This window comes from Muntiacus reevesi, chromosome 2, assembly GCF_963930625.1.
Source record: "Muntiacus reevesi chromosome 2, mMunRee1.1, whole genome shotgun sequence".
Classification (NCBI taxonomy): domain Eukaryota; kingdom Metazoa; phylum Chordata; class Mammalia; order Artiodactyla; family Cervidae; genus Muntiacus; species Muntiacus reevesi.
In genome coordinates this window covers 107,456,527-107,472,971 of record NC_089250.1, presented here as the reverse complement: position 1 = coordinate 107,472,971, position 16,445 = coordinate 107,456,527, and the positions used below count along the sequence as shown (strand labels likewise).

Genomic DNA, 16,445 nt, shown 5'->3' with positions numbered 1-16,445 from the left:
TAGTGATTGCTTCTGAACTGTCACTGAAAATAAAGATTGAAAGGTTTATTGCAGACTAGGTATTTAAAATTTTTCCTTTGGTAATCATGAAGATGGTTGATACCCAAAAGGACAATGTTAGGAAACTCAACGGCTTTCAATAATGGAACTCGTTTAGGTTAAGAAGTATTATATGGAAATTAGTGAGTTTGAGGGCTGGAAATTTTTGTGCTTTGATGTGCTTCAGAGACAAGGTTAGTGGACTGAATTGTCAATCAACTGTGACCTGTTTTAAGTTCCAAGATTTTCTTTGGAGCCTGGGCTATGTGGCTATGTGCAGGTCTTTATCTTGCCTGTGCTCAGACTCCTGATCAATTCAATAAGGTCACCACCTCCCTGTCACGGAGTATGTATTAAAATATTCTGAACTCCTGAGATTAAGGCCAACTGCTACTGGGATTTTATTTATTCATAATTAACTAACTCTAAGCAGGTCAGGAACAAGTTATTAATGAGAAGAAAAGCAAATTCTGTCTGGGGCAAAATTTGCATACAATCTAAATGATTCTCCTAACTATGTAGTGTGGATGTGGGGGTCCCATGAGTAAAAACAAAGATTCTCTCTTAGCTTATCAGGTTTTTCCTTATCATGGCCAAAAACCTACTTAGATATTGATGATAAATTCATATACTTCTAAAAAGACAAATATCCCTGAGATGAAGCAAATCAACCATTTGTTTAGGAGAAATGGTTTTTAGATTCCCTTTTTATACAAAAGTAATTTGACCTCTTTCCCCTATCCCAAATCCCTGAGGCTTTGAAAGGATAAAGAAACCAATTTAGAGTTCTTTCAAAGGATTTATTTGCTACAGAATTGCCAGAGCCCACCAACAAGACGAACTCAGGATTTCTGTGTTTAAAAGGATTTTGCTCACTGCTTTATTTTTACAAGAACTTCAACATTCAAAAAGCAATTCTTTTTGCCAGCATTTGGCATGCCTACAAGAGGTTAGAAAAAGTTAGAATCTATAGAATTAGATGTCTAAAAATAGAAAAAATCCCAAACATTAAAAAATTCCTAATTTGGACAAGTCCTGAGTCGAAATCACATTCATCTGCAAAAAGAAGGGTTTTAGGTCAGAAATGTATTTTATAACTCCAGATCCTGACCTTGGACTTGACTGGTGAGGATTCTAGGAACTGTGTGAATGACAGGAGGGATGTCTTTCTTCTGGCCAATTCTGGCATGTGTCCTGGATTGTGAAGTTTCATAAATCTCTTTTAAACTCAAACTTCCTGATTCTCTGATGTCGATTGTCTAAATCCGATTCTCAATACTTTTTTAAACAAATAAGCAAAAAATTTCCCTGCAAGATCACACACTTAAGAACTTGTTGCTTGTGTATAGGTACAGAGAAACCAAGTATGAATGTGAATTAACAATTCAGTGATGGAGCCGTGAATCTCTGGATGGCTATATACATTGTAAGAAAAGTTCCTTGCTAGACCTGCACTTGCTGTGCACCCGAGATGACCATCCAGGCCAGATTAACCTGACGAGGGTGTGAACCCCAGCAGCTGCTCGATGGGTTTAAATCGCCACTCATCTGCCTCCAGCTCTTCTACCAAACCAGCTAGTTTTTCCATCCGAGCAACCTGCTGATCTGTAAAGAATCAAGGAGATAGTATTTTTTAATAATAATACACCAAGCACCAAAATGATGACTGATTTAAAAATAATTTCTAGAAGGATTTATCCCCCTCGATATTCTAGTAATGGAATATGTTGTCAGAAGACTTAAATCTTTTCTTTATATTTTATTATTAATTGTAGGATAATTATTTAAGACAATCTTAAAAAAATAGTAGTAGTTATCCTCCATGCCATTTGTCTACTAAATTTGTGACTGGTTATAAGTAGTTAAGACTCTGTGCTTCCACTGCAGGGGGAACTGGGTCTATCTATCCCTGGTTGGGGAGCTAAGATCCTGTATGCTACAAAAAACAAACAAACCCAAAAAACCAAAAACCTAGGGTTACAAGCAATTGCAGCTCCCCCCACACCCGCCCACCCAACATTATGTTCTCAGGGGAGAAACAGTCTGGTTTGGTGGTGGAACAGAGTTCCCTGATCCTTAAATGAAGATCTGGTAAGCCATGATAGAATAGAAAAGGTGCTGCCAGGATCTTCGAATCCAGGTAGACCAAGAGGTATTACATACATACCTGAAGATGCAGACGGTGGTAACAGTGGAGGACAAGAGGAAAAGAAGGTTTCAGGAAGGAGTGGAAAAAGCAATATAAGAGGAGTGGGAAGCATTAACTTCCCTAGAAAACTAACCCCTTTGACTTCAAATTTAAGTCATAATGTAACATTATGTGTGGATTAAGAACTGTAGAAAGTTCTTGTCTGCAGAAAATTTGGGAAGTCCACTTAAGTAGCCTTGCTGAGTTTTTGCTACAGAGTACTCTGACCTTTCTAAGTCCTCCTCTCCCACCCTTCCACTCCCTAGTAAGTTCATTCTCAGTTAAGTACACAGTACTCATGTGCTTACCATGTTTCACCTGTTTAAGCGTAGATGCCACTTGATAGCTGAAAACAGATTCACAGAGGAATCTCTCAGAGCCATCTACAAACAGAAGAGGAAGAGTTTTAATCTGCGCCAATCCATTTTAATCTAATGGCTTCTGATAAATGTAGTAAACACATCCATTCTTCTCCCTGTTTTTACTTTCAGGGTCTAGTTTTCAGGGTTTACAAAGAGGGCTTCTGTTTCACTTAGAATTAACACTGCTGTGTTATAAAAGCTACTTCTTCTATACCTAGCATGTTAAAATAGTCCCTACACTTGTTCAAGAGTTTAAAAATAGTGTTAAAATAACAAAAACAAGAAACCCCAGTCTGATGTCCTGGTCAACATTTCTCCCACCCTAACCTGACAATTTCTTAATGTTCTCCTATTTTGTATGTCAAGCAAACACTGACAGCTAACACACTTGGCCATGTGGCCCCAAACTTTCAAAATACAAAGGTACACCAAAACTCTTAATTGTTTTCATCCTAAAAAGTAAAGTTGAAGAAAAATAGCTATTGTCAATATTTTGTATATCAAATTACATCACAATGACCATCACAAAACACTGCTGGGAAATTTCATTCTGTAAACGCAAATTGTAACCTTGATTTTCCAACTAAAGCAAAACACTGCAATTTGGATGGTGATAAGAGTATGGTGCAATTTCAGAACCTAGCATTGTACTGATGCCAAGAACTGGATATAAGAAGGTAGCTAATTCAGTCACCCCAGTACTTGGAAGATGATTGTGAAACGTAAGCTAGTTCATGTTATTCCTTATCAGGCAAGGGCTAATACAACAAAGCATACCCCGAAAGACGTAGAACTCATGTAGGAAAATGTGACTTCAAGGGGTAGCAGAAACCATTCAGGGAAGGGATCTTATTGCAGAAATTCTAAAACAAATGAAGGGAGAGGACACAGCTGTCTTTTTTTAGGCGGCGGTTCATGCCAAAGCTACTGGGTGTCAAGCACTCACCCATCAATCATGGGTTGCTGCCGTCAACCAGGTATTAAGTGACAAGGAGGCAGGACTAACATTTTCTGGCTTCATGCTGAGTTTCACGCAAGGCAGACCTTATTTCAGAAGCTCATGATAAATAAGAAAAACCATAGATACTATATTCAAATAGCTTAAATATACTACCAAGAGGGCTTCTAATATTATCTTACAAAATTGGTGCAAAATATAATTATTCCATACATAATATGGATGAAAATTATTATGTATTTATATATATTATGTATTATTTCAAAATATAATTTCATATAGTGATGTAGACTTTGAGGAGAGTGTTATTCTTTAAATTCAACTTCTTTTCTAAACATTGTGTCATATGGGATATGATCCCACTCCCTCCTCCCACCCCTATTTCTCTGGCAGAATGTAAGTCATTTGTAAGTATATCATCTAAACTGAGCAAAAATTTAATTTTCAATTAATTGAATATTATACTGGCTGTCCAGTTTAAAGATCTAGGTAAGCCAATGATATTACTGAGTTTTTCAAATAAGGGAAATGGCCTGAAAACAACTATGAATCCCACTATGGGAAGAGGGACTGTGTGAACATTTGACACCAATGATGCAATTTATTATGCCTAATAAATTGTGTAAGTATGCCAGCTTTCATACCCTTGATTAAAGAATCAAATTATAACTTAAGTTTTATTTTAGGAAGAGCAAGGCACACAGGATTAGAGCTCTTCTCAGGTGGTTTGATCCTGAACTTGAGGATCTCACACAAGGCAGTGGGGATTCTGGCTTTAAGGACCAGGCCAAGATTTGTTTGCAAGCTCTTGAAAGTGCTACCTCCCACTTACATTCAGTCACAGGTGTTATTAGGATAAATGCTTAAATTATAACATTTGCATATTTCCCTTGATAATGAACTTCAAAGCAAAAGGATGTAAACTAATCTTTCAAAAAGGCACCTGCATATCACTTTGCTGCTCTGTATGTCTATGGAACACATTTTTGCTGATTTGCAGCTCTGTATTAACCACAAAGTCCACTGCTTCTTAGCTACATCCTATTAGTGTGATATCTGTACCAATCTAAAGTCTGGAATTTCTCCAGAGAGGAGTCAGCCTGGGGCAATCTGTCTTCCATTTAGAAATTGTAATCAAACTCTTTGTAACACACCAAGTAGCAATACATCAGCTTTCCTCTTAAGGGACAAGTAAAGGTTATAAATGGTGAAAAGTTCAGTAAATTGTCCAAATCTAACACCACTGTTAACTCCAATAAATAGGATGCTAACAAATTCATTTAAAAGACTTATCCCACAGCGGGAAAAGAGGCAATGGCAGATAATTAATGCTCCAGTGGCGTATGATGCCACCAGAATTGAGCCATTTCAGGACTGGAAGACAATCTCTAATTTGCTTACTAATATCTGGGTGAGACAATCCTAGCCAAAGGCAGGGGAATGTTGAAAAGTCCTGTACAATATACTGCTTAAGTGAGGTGTCTGATATCAGAGAGCAGATACACAAAAATGTTAGTACACAAGGTTAAGTACAGGTTATTTGGGTTTATTATCCTAGACTTGGGAGGAGGCAAGACCAAGTTGAACCTGTTAAGATAATAAACAGCACCTAATTGCTTTTGTTCCCACTCTGAAGAGGCAACTCTTCCTACTCTATTTTCATACAGGCATATCTCAGAGATGTCATAGGCCTGGTTCCAGACCACTGCAATAAAGCAAATCACACTAATTTTTTAGTTTCCCATCGCATATAAAAGTTATGTTTATACCATACTGTAATTTGTTAAGTGTGCAATAGCATTATGTCTGAGAAAAAATGTACATAGCTTAATTAAAAAATACTGCTAAAAAATGCTAACCATCATCAAGCCTTCAGGGAAATGTAACCTTTTTGCTGGTGGAGGGTTTGAAATACCATCAGCATTGCCAAAATGTGACACAGATATAGGCAATGAGTAAATGCTGTTGAAAAAATGGCGCCAACATACTTGTTCAAGGCAAGGTTGCCCAAACCTTCAATCTGTAAAATACTTGGTATCAGCAAAGCCCAACAAAACAAGGTATGCCTGTATTTCATTAAAGTACTGTAAGAAAAATGGTCAGGTACATGAGCATTAGATTACTTGCATAATAGTACCGCCTATAAACATAGTAGGAGGATGCATCCAAATCTACCATCCCTTTTAATTCACATTTAAGGGTACCATTTTCAATTTAACATTTTTCACTTGACTCGGGATAGTTCAAGGGCTGCCACCTCTAAGTTTTCATAGTTTGTCCTTAAATGTAAATAGCTTTAAAGTACAGGTGAAACTTTAAACCCAAGGAAGAAAACCAAAACTGGGCACTGCAAATTTAAACTCAATTTAAATTCATTCTACAGGAGAAAGGCAACACAGTCCCCCACGAAGCATACTGGGGTGGAATAAAAGTGGACAGAACTATCACTTGTTAGAACATCAACCTTTAGACTAATCTCAGAAGCCTTTCTTCTTTAACATTTCCAAGAAATCTGGTGTACACTTACAAAGAATGCTGACAGCTCTGAGACCAAGGAGGTACCGCCTGTATTAAATTCCTCCTGTAGCTAGACTTTAAATGACTTTAATCTTAGGCTTCATTGTTAAATAAGGATTCCTTTTCTGCTGCCATAAAACTCATTAAGCAATTTAAGTGCCTCCAACTTTTGATTTGTTTTGGGAGAAACTTCCTTAATACCAGGTCTCTGCAGCATATAACTTAAGTCATAATTTATTTTTAGTGCCAAATATGGTAAACAAGGCCCTAGATGTTTACTACCTCCAGACTCAGTGATGTTAGCTTGAGTATTCAGTTAACATAATTGAAGAACACAAAAGGGCAAAGACAGAAGTATCAATACATACACCTCATATGTATCACTAACTACAATATCTGATTGTCTACTTCACCAATAATGATTTGAACCAATTCTAAAAAGTCTTCCTATGTTTGGTCCCAGTCTTCCTATGTTTTCCTGTCACAAGTGATTCTTCTGTCTGCGTTGGCTTAATGCAAACCTCTGCTTTTTGTTATACCTGATATAAATGAAGACCACCCCCAAAAAGCTGACTCTTAACTACAGTCTGTGCCTTTCTCAGATATTTCCAGATTAATTTTTAAGTATATTTACTGAAATTTGCAATATTTAAAGCAAAAAGGATCAATATACAATTAAGCACAGATGTGCTAGAATCAAGTAGATTTTGAATCTTTAATAGGTTCTTTGCTGATTTTTTTTTCCAAGGTATGAAGAATAGTTTAATAGTTAAGGGCCTCTTTCATGAGACTCCCCTGGATGTTAGTCAAAATGAAGATTCCTGTGCTATAACCTAGACAAATTTGGAATCTCTAGCCAAAATGTGCATTTTAAATAAGCTCTTCAGGAGGTTTTAATGCTCTCTATTAAGAATTTATTGGTCCATCTCCTAAAGTGACATGAACCTGATGAATTCTAGGTATTAAAGTTGTTTCATGCTCATAGGCTATGCCCTGATCTTGGCCAGCCAGTTTGCAAATGTGTGCTGAATAAAATGGGGGATGATCTGATGCAAATCCAGCTCCAGTGCTTGAGAAATCACACCGCACTGTTCTGTTGTGGGTCATATAAGAATAGTAGATTGGTTTTTATTTTCTCTCAGAATCTCTTCATCTATCTGTAGGTGAATTATATTAGAAAAAATATATATGAAACCTACTAACAACAGGGAAGCCGACTGGTACCAAGATAAAGCAAACTGGAGCAGGAGTTTAATGGAATTCCTGGCCCAAGTGCTGTGTCTTTTCACATGGTCAAATCACTTTATCTTTTCTGGATCTAAATAACTCTAAATGACCTCCATGATTCCCAAAGTCTTTTTCAGTTCCAAAATTCTAATTCTGGAGAAAGATTTGTGTTTTAAAGATATTTTGAAATGAGGACAAGAGATGAAATGTGGAGCTGAAATCAGGACAAACTTGTAACTAATCCACTTAATAGCTTCTTTACAATTAATATTCATTGCAGGTCTGAATCCAATTATTCAGCAAAAAGCAGCATGAGATCACCTTCCAACATCTCTCCAGCTCCTTTGGGGTAGGTGAAAAGGGCTTTCCGTGGTGGGGCAAGGTCTGAGACACTGAAACCAGATCCAGTGACAGAACTTCCACTGACCCCACCAGCTGAGGAGGATGATGAAGAGGCAGCCATTTCCTCTCTAGTAGAATTCTCACTTCACTACAGAGAAAGAAAAACAGCAATTGGCAAGTTTATGGAAGTGAGACTGACATTTCATTCCAGCTACCATGAAAGTCAGCATACAGTTTAGTCAAGAATTAGTTTCAAATTTTTCTACCCTCTGTACTCCCACGATCTTTTATGGCTTCTTGGGCCAAAATGTCACTCAGGATTTTAAGTGAAAATATGTTTATTCTTAGTTTTTCTACTTAAAACACTACTTCCTACCATTAGCAAACTGTTTATGTCATTTGGGATTGACTGTGGGTGATTTATGGGTTATGAAACGGTGATATGGCAGTGCCAAGGTAGCAATTTGACTGAGGAAATAAATTATATGAGGATAAAACAACCATGCCTCATGGGACAGTTTGTCTTGGATACATCCTGACCAAGCCACACCAAGAAACTCACTTATAAAATTTTCCAAATAAAATTCCAGAATAACACTGTGTTCTGTTCCCAAGGAAGAGGAATGGTTAGGAAATACATATTGGCCCTTTCATTAAATTAAAACAATTTTTTTCATCCAAATGTAATACCCAAATTGATCACTCGGTGGCGTCCCAAAACTGGAACAAAATATTCAAGAATGATCTTATAATCACCGCCTATTAGGAATTAGAGGGGCTGTGAGTGTTTAATACTATATCAAATTAAAAAATCAAAAGGTCCAAATGTAAATGAGAAAATCTGTACCAAATACATGTCTCCTTTAAAGAGTTCAAAACAAAATAGAAGCTTACACTACATATTTACAGAAGATTCTAAAAGGTTTATGTTTTCAATATAAAAAGAACAGTTTTTCTTTCAAACTCAGAACTATCATTCAAGACATAAAACAGCCAGGGTTGAAAAGTGGAGTGCATAATTAGCACTAACTTTAACACATATAAGCAGTTTTCTGCTGAGATGGAAAGATTACCTAAGTAATTTTTAGCTTTAAAGATTTAGGTTAAATTTTGAACGCTACCAGCAGGTGGTAACCAAAGTTAAAGTGAAACTCAATAAACCCTAGTTTGGAACTGCTCTGTAAAAGCAGGCATTCTGATCACCAAGACCAAACATTATGCTTGGCTTATACCAAGTAGCTGCTGATTTAAATAAATGTTTGCTAAATGAGTTAACATTTCACAGGAACCACAAGATTCCTTAAAGATCATCTAATCCAATCCCCCCATTTTGCCCATAGGCATACAGACTTCAGCTTATTTGTTGTGCCATTTTTTAAGCAATGGCTTTATTGCATTGTCATGTGCTATATGGGCTTCCCAGGTGGCTCAGTGGTAAAGAATCTACTTGTCAATGCAGGAGACATGGGCTCGATCCCTGGGTTGGGAAGATCCCCTGGAGAAGGAAATGGAAACCCACTCCTGTATTCCTGCCTGGGATCCCATGGGGAGACACGAGCCTAGTGGGCGATAGTCCTGGGGTCGCTAAGAGTCACACATGACAGAGTGACTAAACAACATGTACTATGTGAGAGGTGAAACAGCACAGTGATTAAGAGCTCAGACTCTGAAGCCTCTTGGCCCAGGTTCACATCCTGGCTTTATTTGCGGTCTGATTCTGGACAAATCACTCAACCTCTCTGTTCCTCAGCTGCCTCATCTATAGAATGCAGATAATGATAGTACCTACATCATAGGTGTCAGGAAGGTAAACATAACTAAAGCATTTGGAACACTTATAGGCACAGTAAATGACAGCTATCCAAAACTACCAATGAATATTTAGTCCTGAATCTTTTTTTCCTCTGCAGATTCCAGTTTTTCATACTTATTATGTTTCAACACACTCATGGGAAAAGTCTTAATTCTCTCCGTTTGACACAGAGTGTCGATGTCAAATGTCTCTTAGAATGGAAAGTGCATGCTCAGGAAGCGGGAAAATGCACCCCATACTTTCATTTTAAGGTTAATGATCTTAGGAAGAACCCTTTTCTTAGGAAAAGGGGAAGGAGTTGTTTTTCTACTCTCAAGGCCTAGCACAGAACCTGGATTACAGCGTTTCCTGAATGAAAAAGGAACAAATGACAGAACACAGGGCTAGCAGAGGATAGAAAAGTTTGATGTCAGGAGGGTTGGTCCTTTACTGGTTTTTCTCCCTCATTCTGTAGATCTGTTTACACAACTGTTTCTCCAATTAGGCTGCCAAGCCCAAGGTAGGTGCTCAGTAAAGTTTTGTTGAATATTTAAATATTAACGATGAAATAAGCTGGGACTTGACCCAATAAGGGAAGCTGGAACTATTGGCAGTAGAGATTCTTACAGGAGAGCAGAGATACTGCATGGTTGTGTTCACAGTGACAGGATGATCAACACATTTACTTCATGCATGATAGGGCTGACCTCGTGTTCATAAACCACTTTCCTTCCTAGCAGATACAGGCTTATATTCTTGAAAAGAATCCTTTTTAAAAAGTCTCCTTATCAAAAAGACAAGCAATCATTAAACTCCATCATCAGAATCATTCCAAATAGCTGGATTACCAATCAAAAAGATGCCGCAGCTAAAAACAGCTTGGGTGGAAAGGGGCTGAGGAGGGGATGGGTCAGAATGTCAGCTGTTCCCAAGCTAACTCCAAGCCATAACCCTACACCCACGCCGACCTCCACCTCACCCCACCTCCCGGGTCTCCAGGGGGCGACAGCACTGGCGCCATCCCACTGCGCAGGCGCCATGGCTTGGCCCGCATGCGCAATTGCCTCGTGCGGCCTGAGGAAATTTCCTTTTACACGCCCTCTGCGGCAGGCTCCTGTTCCTCCTCCTCCTTTCTCCACTTTACTAGTCCCTGCAGGTAGGATCCCAGGGATCAGCTCCCTTTCCAGCAAGCTCCCGAGGGTCCCTGAGCCCTCGACCACTTACCTCAGCGGCTTTGGCACTTTACAGCCCCGCCCCTAACTGAAGCGGCTGCGTTTTCAACGACTAGGGCGGCGGCGTGCTCGCGCCCGTGTGGAGGGAGCCCGCGGCGGCTGCGGCGTGCGCGCGCCTGTATAATGGTGGGCGTGGCCGGGGCGGAGAGCTGCGGCGACCCGGTTCTGGGAGAGACCTTCTGGGTCCTTCGTGTTCTCTCACTACAGCGGTTTTCCTACCACCGCGGGGTCCTCTCTTCGCTTGCTTTGACGTATTGGGTTGATTTTTGCTCGCTTGTATGATTCAGGGTTTCATCTTTCCTCCCGACCTTGTAGGCCTTCTGCTTTCCTCCTTGTCTCTCCAAACCACCACGGAGCAGGATTAAATTGGCTATTCCCCCATCCTTCCTCCCGGAGAAGACAATGGCACCCCACTCCAGTACTCTTGCCTGGAAAATCCCATGGACGGGGGAGCCTGGTAGGCTGCAGTCCATGGGGTCGCGAAGAGTCGGACACGACTGAGCGACTTCACTTTCACTTTTCACTTTCATGCACTGGAGAAGGAAATGGCAACCCACTCCAGTGTTCTTGCCTGGAGAATCCCAGGGACGGGCGAGCCTGGTGGGCTTCCGTCTATGGGGTCACACAGAGTCAGACACGACTGACGTGACTTAGCAGCAGCAGCAGCAGCATCCTTCCTCCTGAGCAGTCTTGTAGCCCAGGGCCTTATAGGAAAGGCAGATGGAGAGTTTGCTATCTCTGAGACAACGCTCTCTTCCAGAGCTTAGTTTGAGGACCTACCCTGACACTGACATCTACTTTTGTGGCGAGCCTTTTTTTTTTTTTTTGAGAGGTCCTGGGAAATTGAATATTAGGGTGTAATGTCATTAAAGTATTGCTAGTTATGCCTCCTCTTTCGATGTTCGAGTCTGTTTACCTTGTATATTGTTATTTCTCACAACACGAAACTAACTCATTGGTTCTGTAAGCAAATTACCAGTGAAAGCGATTTGCTTCCTGAGGTTGGATTGAGCATTAGTGTGTTTAGTAAAGATTGATCTTTTTGGAAGGGGACTGCTTAAGTTATTTTGGGCTTCAAGACCATGTACCATATGTGGTAGGAACCTTGGTTAAACATAGCCAGAGCTAACCCTAAGAAGCTTTGTTTCCTAAATTGTTAGTTCCTTAAGTGGTGACTAGAAACTTGGTTTTTCCCTGAGTGATGTACAGTTTTCGGCAGTGACCTACAGAAATTGAATTCCTTCCCTCAGCAATGTGTTAGTTTGGAGAACCATGTTGGTTAAGTCATATGTTAACTTTGTTTTGATAGGCAACTGGATCTAATTGCTGAGTATGTATTTCTAGCTGCTGTAAAAGTAGTTAAGGATTTTTTTGTCCTCCCCTTGAGGATAAATGTATTAAATATCCCTAATTCTCTTAACTTTCATACTGGGTAAGAGGGTGAGACACTTCACAAATGTTCAGATAAGCACAGAGGTTGAATTTTACTCCCTTTAGCTTAAAGTAATGAAGAGACCTCTAGTCTCTCTTCCAAAGTCATGGGCAGGCTCAGTATCTTGTAATCACTTTTTTGAGGAATGCTGAATAGTTTGCAAATTACTCTCGTGAGTGTGCCAGGAGTGGAATAGTGTAGTGGAAAATGCAGCAATTGACTTGATAAAACAGCTTCTAGATAGGGGAAATCTAATGGAAACAGTAATGCTTTTGCTTAGGATGTACTATGAACTGATGCCCAATTCTGTCCTTGTAGGCCTGTGTATAGACCCTCATAATCATGGAAGTTCTACGTCCACAGCTTATAAAGATTGGTGGACGGGTTTATAGGAAGAATCCCATCCAAGAACAGACTTATCAACATGAAGAAGAAGATGATGACTATTACCAAGGTAATCTTAGTTGCTCTTTGGTCAGATTAGAAGTACAAAGTTATCCTTATTGTAGAAACAATTCTTTGTTTCAATGTTTCTGTGTGAGCCCTGAAATTTGACATGTTTGGCCTCTCAGCTCCCTTGTTGATTCCGAGGGGGCTGGTGAGTTTGTTTGATGAGGTGTTCTCAGTTCATAAGCTAAGCTGTGTCTCATCTTTTTGCAGAGGCTTAAATGTAATAAGGGGTAATTTTAGTTAGCTATTAATATTAACAATTAATTATCTGTGGCAGAATTAAGTTCTTTTATCTGTAAAGCTGTGAACTAGCTTTTATAAATTATTGAAATATATGAACATATGCCCAATGTTAACTGTTATTGTTGTGTCACAATTTTTCTTTTCTTCTCTGCAGTTATATACAGGCAGTTTCAAATACATAACCCACGTGGCTGTTTCCCTTCAGCCCTGGGGCCTTGAGCTCTTTTATTTCAGCCTCCTGTTTTCTCTTTGTCTTGGCTGTATGGAGTAAATTCTCCAGTATCACTCCTACCTCATTCATTGAAGTGATTTTGTGTCTTAATACTAAAAACCACTGAGTTGTACATTTTAAGAGGATGAATTTTAGGTGAATTATGTCTCTGTAAAATAGTACAAAAAATTTATTTCTGGGAGAAAACAATTAAATAGTGGTATGTAGATACTCCTTTCCCAAGGTTCCAAGATTGGAAGATTTAAAATAGTCATGTGTTTTTATACTTTATTTTTTTGTCTAAGAGCAGGTGAGGAGGAATGTTGGAGCAGTGTTCTTCAGTGTAAAGTGTATGGCTGTTCTTTGTGTGTATGTATTGCTTTTCTTTAAACGTCAAGAATGGTTGGACAGCTGAGGAGAAGAAAGACTTGTCCACAGAGCAACAGCTCTGAGCGAGATGTTATGGTTTCTGTACAGGCCTCATGGAGTGTGCGGAAGAGCCCTGTGAAACCTACGAGGTGGTGCAGACCCCACAAGGTTTCCGATGTACTGTGAAGGCCCCCAGTCTCCTCTACAAGTGAGTGATGCCCCTTGGCAGCTTCATGGGAAGGCACTTCCAGGAGACTTAGAAGGAAGCTGATTCTTCTCTTTTCCACACTTATTACAGTACTTACTAGTGACAAAATGGTTTAGTGTTTAACATCCTAGAATTTCTAAAGACTAATTGCAGATCAGTTTTATCATTCCACATACATCACCAAGTCCTGTTGATTTTGCCTCTTAAGTATCTTTTGAATCCACCACTTTTTCTTCATAGCCATTCTGCTACCTCTTCTATGAAGTGAAGTGAAGTCTCTCAGTCGTGTCCGACTCATTGTGACCCCATGGACTGTAGCCTGCCAGGCTCCTCCTGCCGTCCATGGGATTTTCCAGGCACGAATACTGGAGTGGGCTGCCATTTCCTTCTCCAGGGGATCTTCCCAACCCAGGGATCGAACCCAGGTCTCCCACATTATAGGCAGATGCTTTTACCGCCTGAGCCACCAGGGAAGTCCACCTCTTCTGTGAATTATTTCAAATAGCCTACTTACTGGTCACTCCACATTGATTATTGCTCTCTTCCAATCAGTTCTTCATATTGAGGGTGGAATAATCTTTTTAAAAGGAAAACCTGATTATTTTATTACCTTTGCTTGAAATTCATTAACATTCTTCCATGGAAGATGGAATTTTATTCCACTAGAGCAGTGGCCAAAATCTTGAACATGAGTTAGCCAGCCCTGCATTTTTCAGTTTCAACTCACACCACTCTTTCCCTGGCTTTGCACTTAAGTTTAACTGGTTTTCTTCAGTTCCTCAGATGTGCTGGGTTCCTTCCTACCTTCTAGTTTTGGCATATGCTGTTCCCTTTCCTTACATTACCTAGTTATTAATATATTCTCCTTCCTTAGGGAAGCTTGTTTTGACACCAGCATCCCCACCCACCACATTGATTACCTTAGTATATGTTTTCATAACACCACTACTTTTCCTTTATAGCATTTCTCAAGTGTAATGTTTATATTTATTTGTCTCCTGTTTGATGTTTCTTCCACTAGATTGAAAACTACCTGAAGGTAGGAATGTGTCTGTTTGTTGTCCTCCAGTTCTTGTCAAAGACTGAAATGCTTTTTCCAGAATCAACTTTAGTTTTAAATTGCTTGGAAGCTTTGTGATCCTTTCAGTCTGTGCCTACTTGCCTGCGTGTTGATCATATTCTGTCTTTTATTAACCACTAATATGGTTAGCTTATGTGGCTGACTGACTTCTTTTGGGCTTGCACTTCTGAAGATAGGATGGTCTAGGAAGTCATAGATTGTTTTTCTGTGTTGTACCAGATGAATAAAGTCTGTCTATACTTCTCTATTGGAGAAGGCAATGCCAACCCACTCCAGTCCTCTTGCCTGGAAAATCCCATGGATGGAGGAGCCTGGTAGGCTGCAGTCCATGGGGTCGCTAAGAGTCAGACACGATTGAGTGACTTCACTTTCACTTTTCCTTTCATGCGTTGGAGAAGGAAATGGCAGCCCACTCCCGTGTTCTTGCCTGGAGAATCCCAGGGGCAAGGGAGCCTGGTGGGCTGCTGTCTATGGGGTCGCACAGAGTTGGACACAACTGAAGTGACTTAGCAGCAGCAGCAGCAGCATACTTCTCTATGAGAGGAAGTCTACAAATACAGAATCATACACCTTTAAGTTCCAAGAGGCAAATAGTTGCATTTTTTTCAACTTGAGAATTTTCTGAAACACCTATTGAGGATGAAATTTCTCTCCTGGAATGTGACCAAATGAGAAACCAAATGCTAATCCTGACAGCTCACTTTCCTCTCAGGTTTCAGTGACATTTTCTTCTAAGAAACATGATTTTAGAAAGCTGTGACTCAGATTCCTGGCAAAAATCAATGCAACATGTCTTCCTTAATGTATATATTTGTTACTGCTAAGGTATGTAAAGATTCCTTAGATGTCTGATTCTAATCATATGACCTTTTGAATTTTATATATTCTAAATACTTACTTTGTTCCAGATGACTTGCATGTTAGATTAAGTATTGGTTCTGCTAAATCCTAATTAATAGACAATATTTACTAGGAAGACTTCTTTCTTTTTTGCTTTCTTCTTCCCTCCTTCTCTTCCTCTTGGTCTTATTGACAAATAATTGACCTACATGGAAGATTTCTTTTTTTTTTTAATTTTTTTAAATTTCTTTCTTAAGACTCATTTATGTAAGTTTATTTGGTCCATGGAAGAAATTACCTGACCAAACTAACTTATAATCAAAGTCTAATAGTGGTGCACATGTCCACAGACGAGGTCTAATACTGTGGCTCTCAACTTCAGTTACACATTAGAATCACCTGGGGAGTTTTAAAAACTCCCAATACCTAGGTGTACCCCAGACTAGTTGAGTCTGAATCTCTGGGAGCTGAACCCAGACATCATTAGTTTTTATAGCTACCCAGATGATTCCAGTGTGTAGCCAAGATTGAGAACCACTTAATCTGGCAAGAATTTCCACTTATACAATAAGGAGTCATCCTTTCACTGTTTATCTGTATTATTTTAGTGAATGCTTTAGACTTTCTGTGTAAACCTCTTTTGGGTCTGTCTGTACTCTTAACTGGAAGGATGCCATCATGGGTTTAATGAGGATGACATGGGCCGTACTGAGCTATGTACCATTCCTTTTATATATGATCACATCTAATCCTTACAGTCTGCCTTATGATATTTAGGTATTATTCACTCCACTTTTTTAAGTAAGTGAAGCAGTAGGCTAAGAGTGGTTAAATGACTTGGCCAAGGTTTGTTTGCTTCTAAAGCCTCTTTAACCTCAACCACTTCCCTTTCTAAGGTGCCTAGACTATTAATAACACTTCGAGCCAACTACTTTATGAGAGGTTTGTCCACTA

General features: G+C 39.5%; 2 protein-coding genes across 6 annotated transcripts in view; one reads left to right on the top strand and one right to left on the bottom strand.

Annotated features, from left to right (window-relative positions):
• Positions 1 to 825: 825 nt before the first annotated feature.
• On the bottom strand, positions 826 to 10,800 carry ANAPC16 (anaphase promoting complex subunit 16). Its single transcript, XM_065922538.1, has 4 exons — positions 10,650 to 10,800; positions 7,613 to 7,781; positions 2,536 to 2,610; positions 826 to 1,644 (listed from the first exon to the last, which is right to left on the bottom strand). The coding sequence occupies exons 2-4, from the start codon at positions 7,752 to 7,754 to the stop codon at positions 1,529 to 1,531; spliced, it is 333 nt and encodes a 110-aa protein (XP_065778610.1). The 5' UTR covers positions 7,755 to 7,781; positions 10,650 to 10,800; the 3' UTR covers positions 826 to 1,528.
• Positions 10,465 to 16,445, top strand: part of ASCC1 (activating signal cointegrator 1 complex subunit 1) — a 95,157-nt gene continuing 89,176 nt past the window's right edge. For 3 of the 5 annotated variants that reach the window (XM_065922533.1, XM_065922536.1, XM_065922537.1), the window contains exons 1-3: positions 10,465 to 10,581; positions 12,408 to 12,543; positions 13,471 to 13,570. In XM_065922533.1, coding sequence (XP_065778605.1) covers positions 12,432 to 12,543; positions 13,471 to 13,570 — 212 coding nt within the window. In that variant the 5' untranslated portion in view covers positions 10,465 to 10,581; positions 12,408 to 12,431. The other 2 variants (XM_065922534.1, XM_065922535.1) reach the window with 2 other exon arrangements.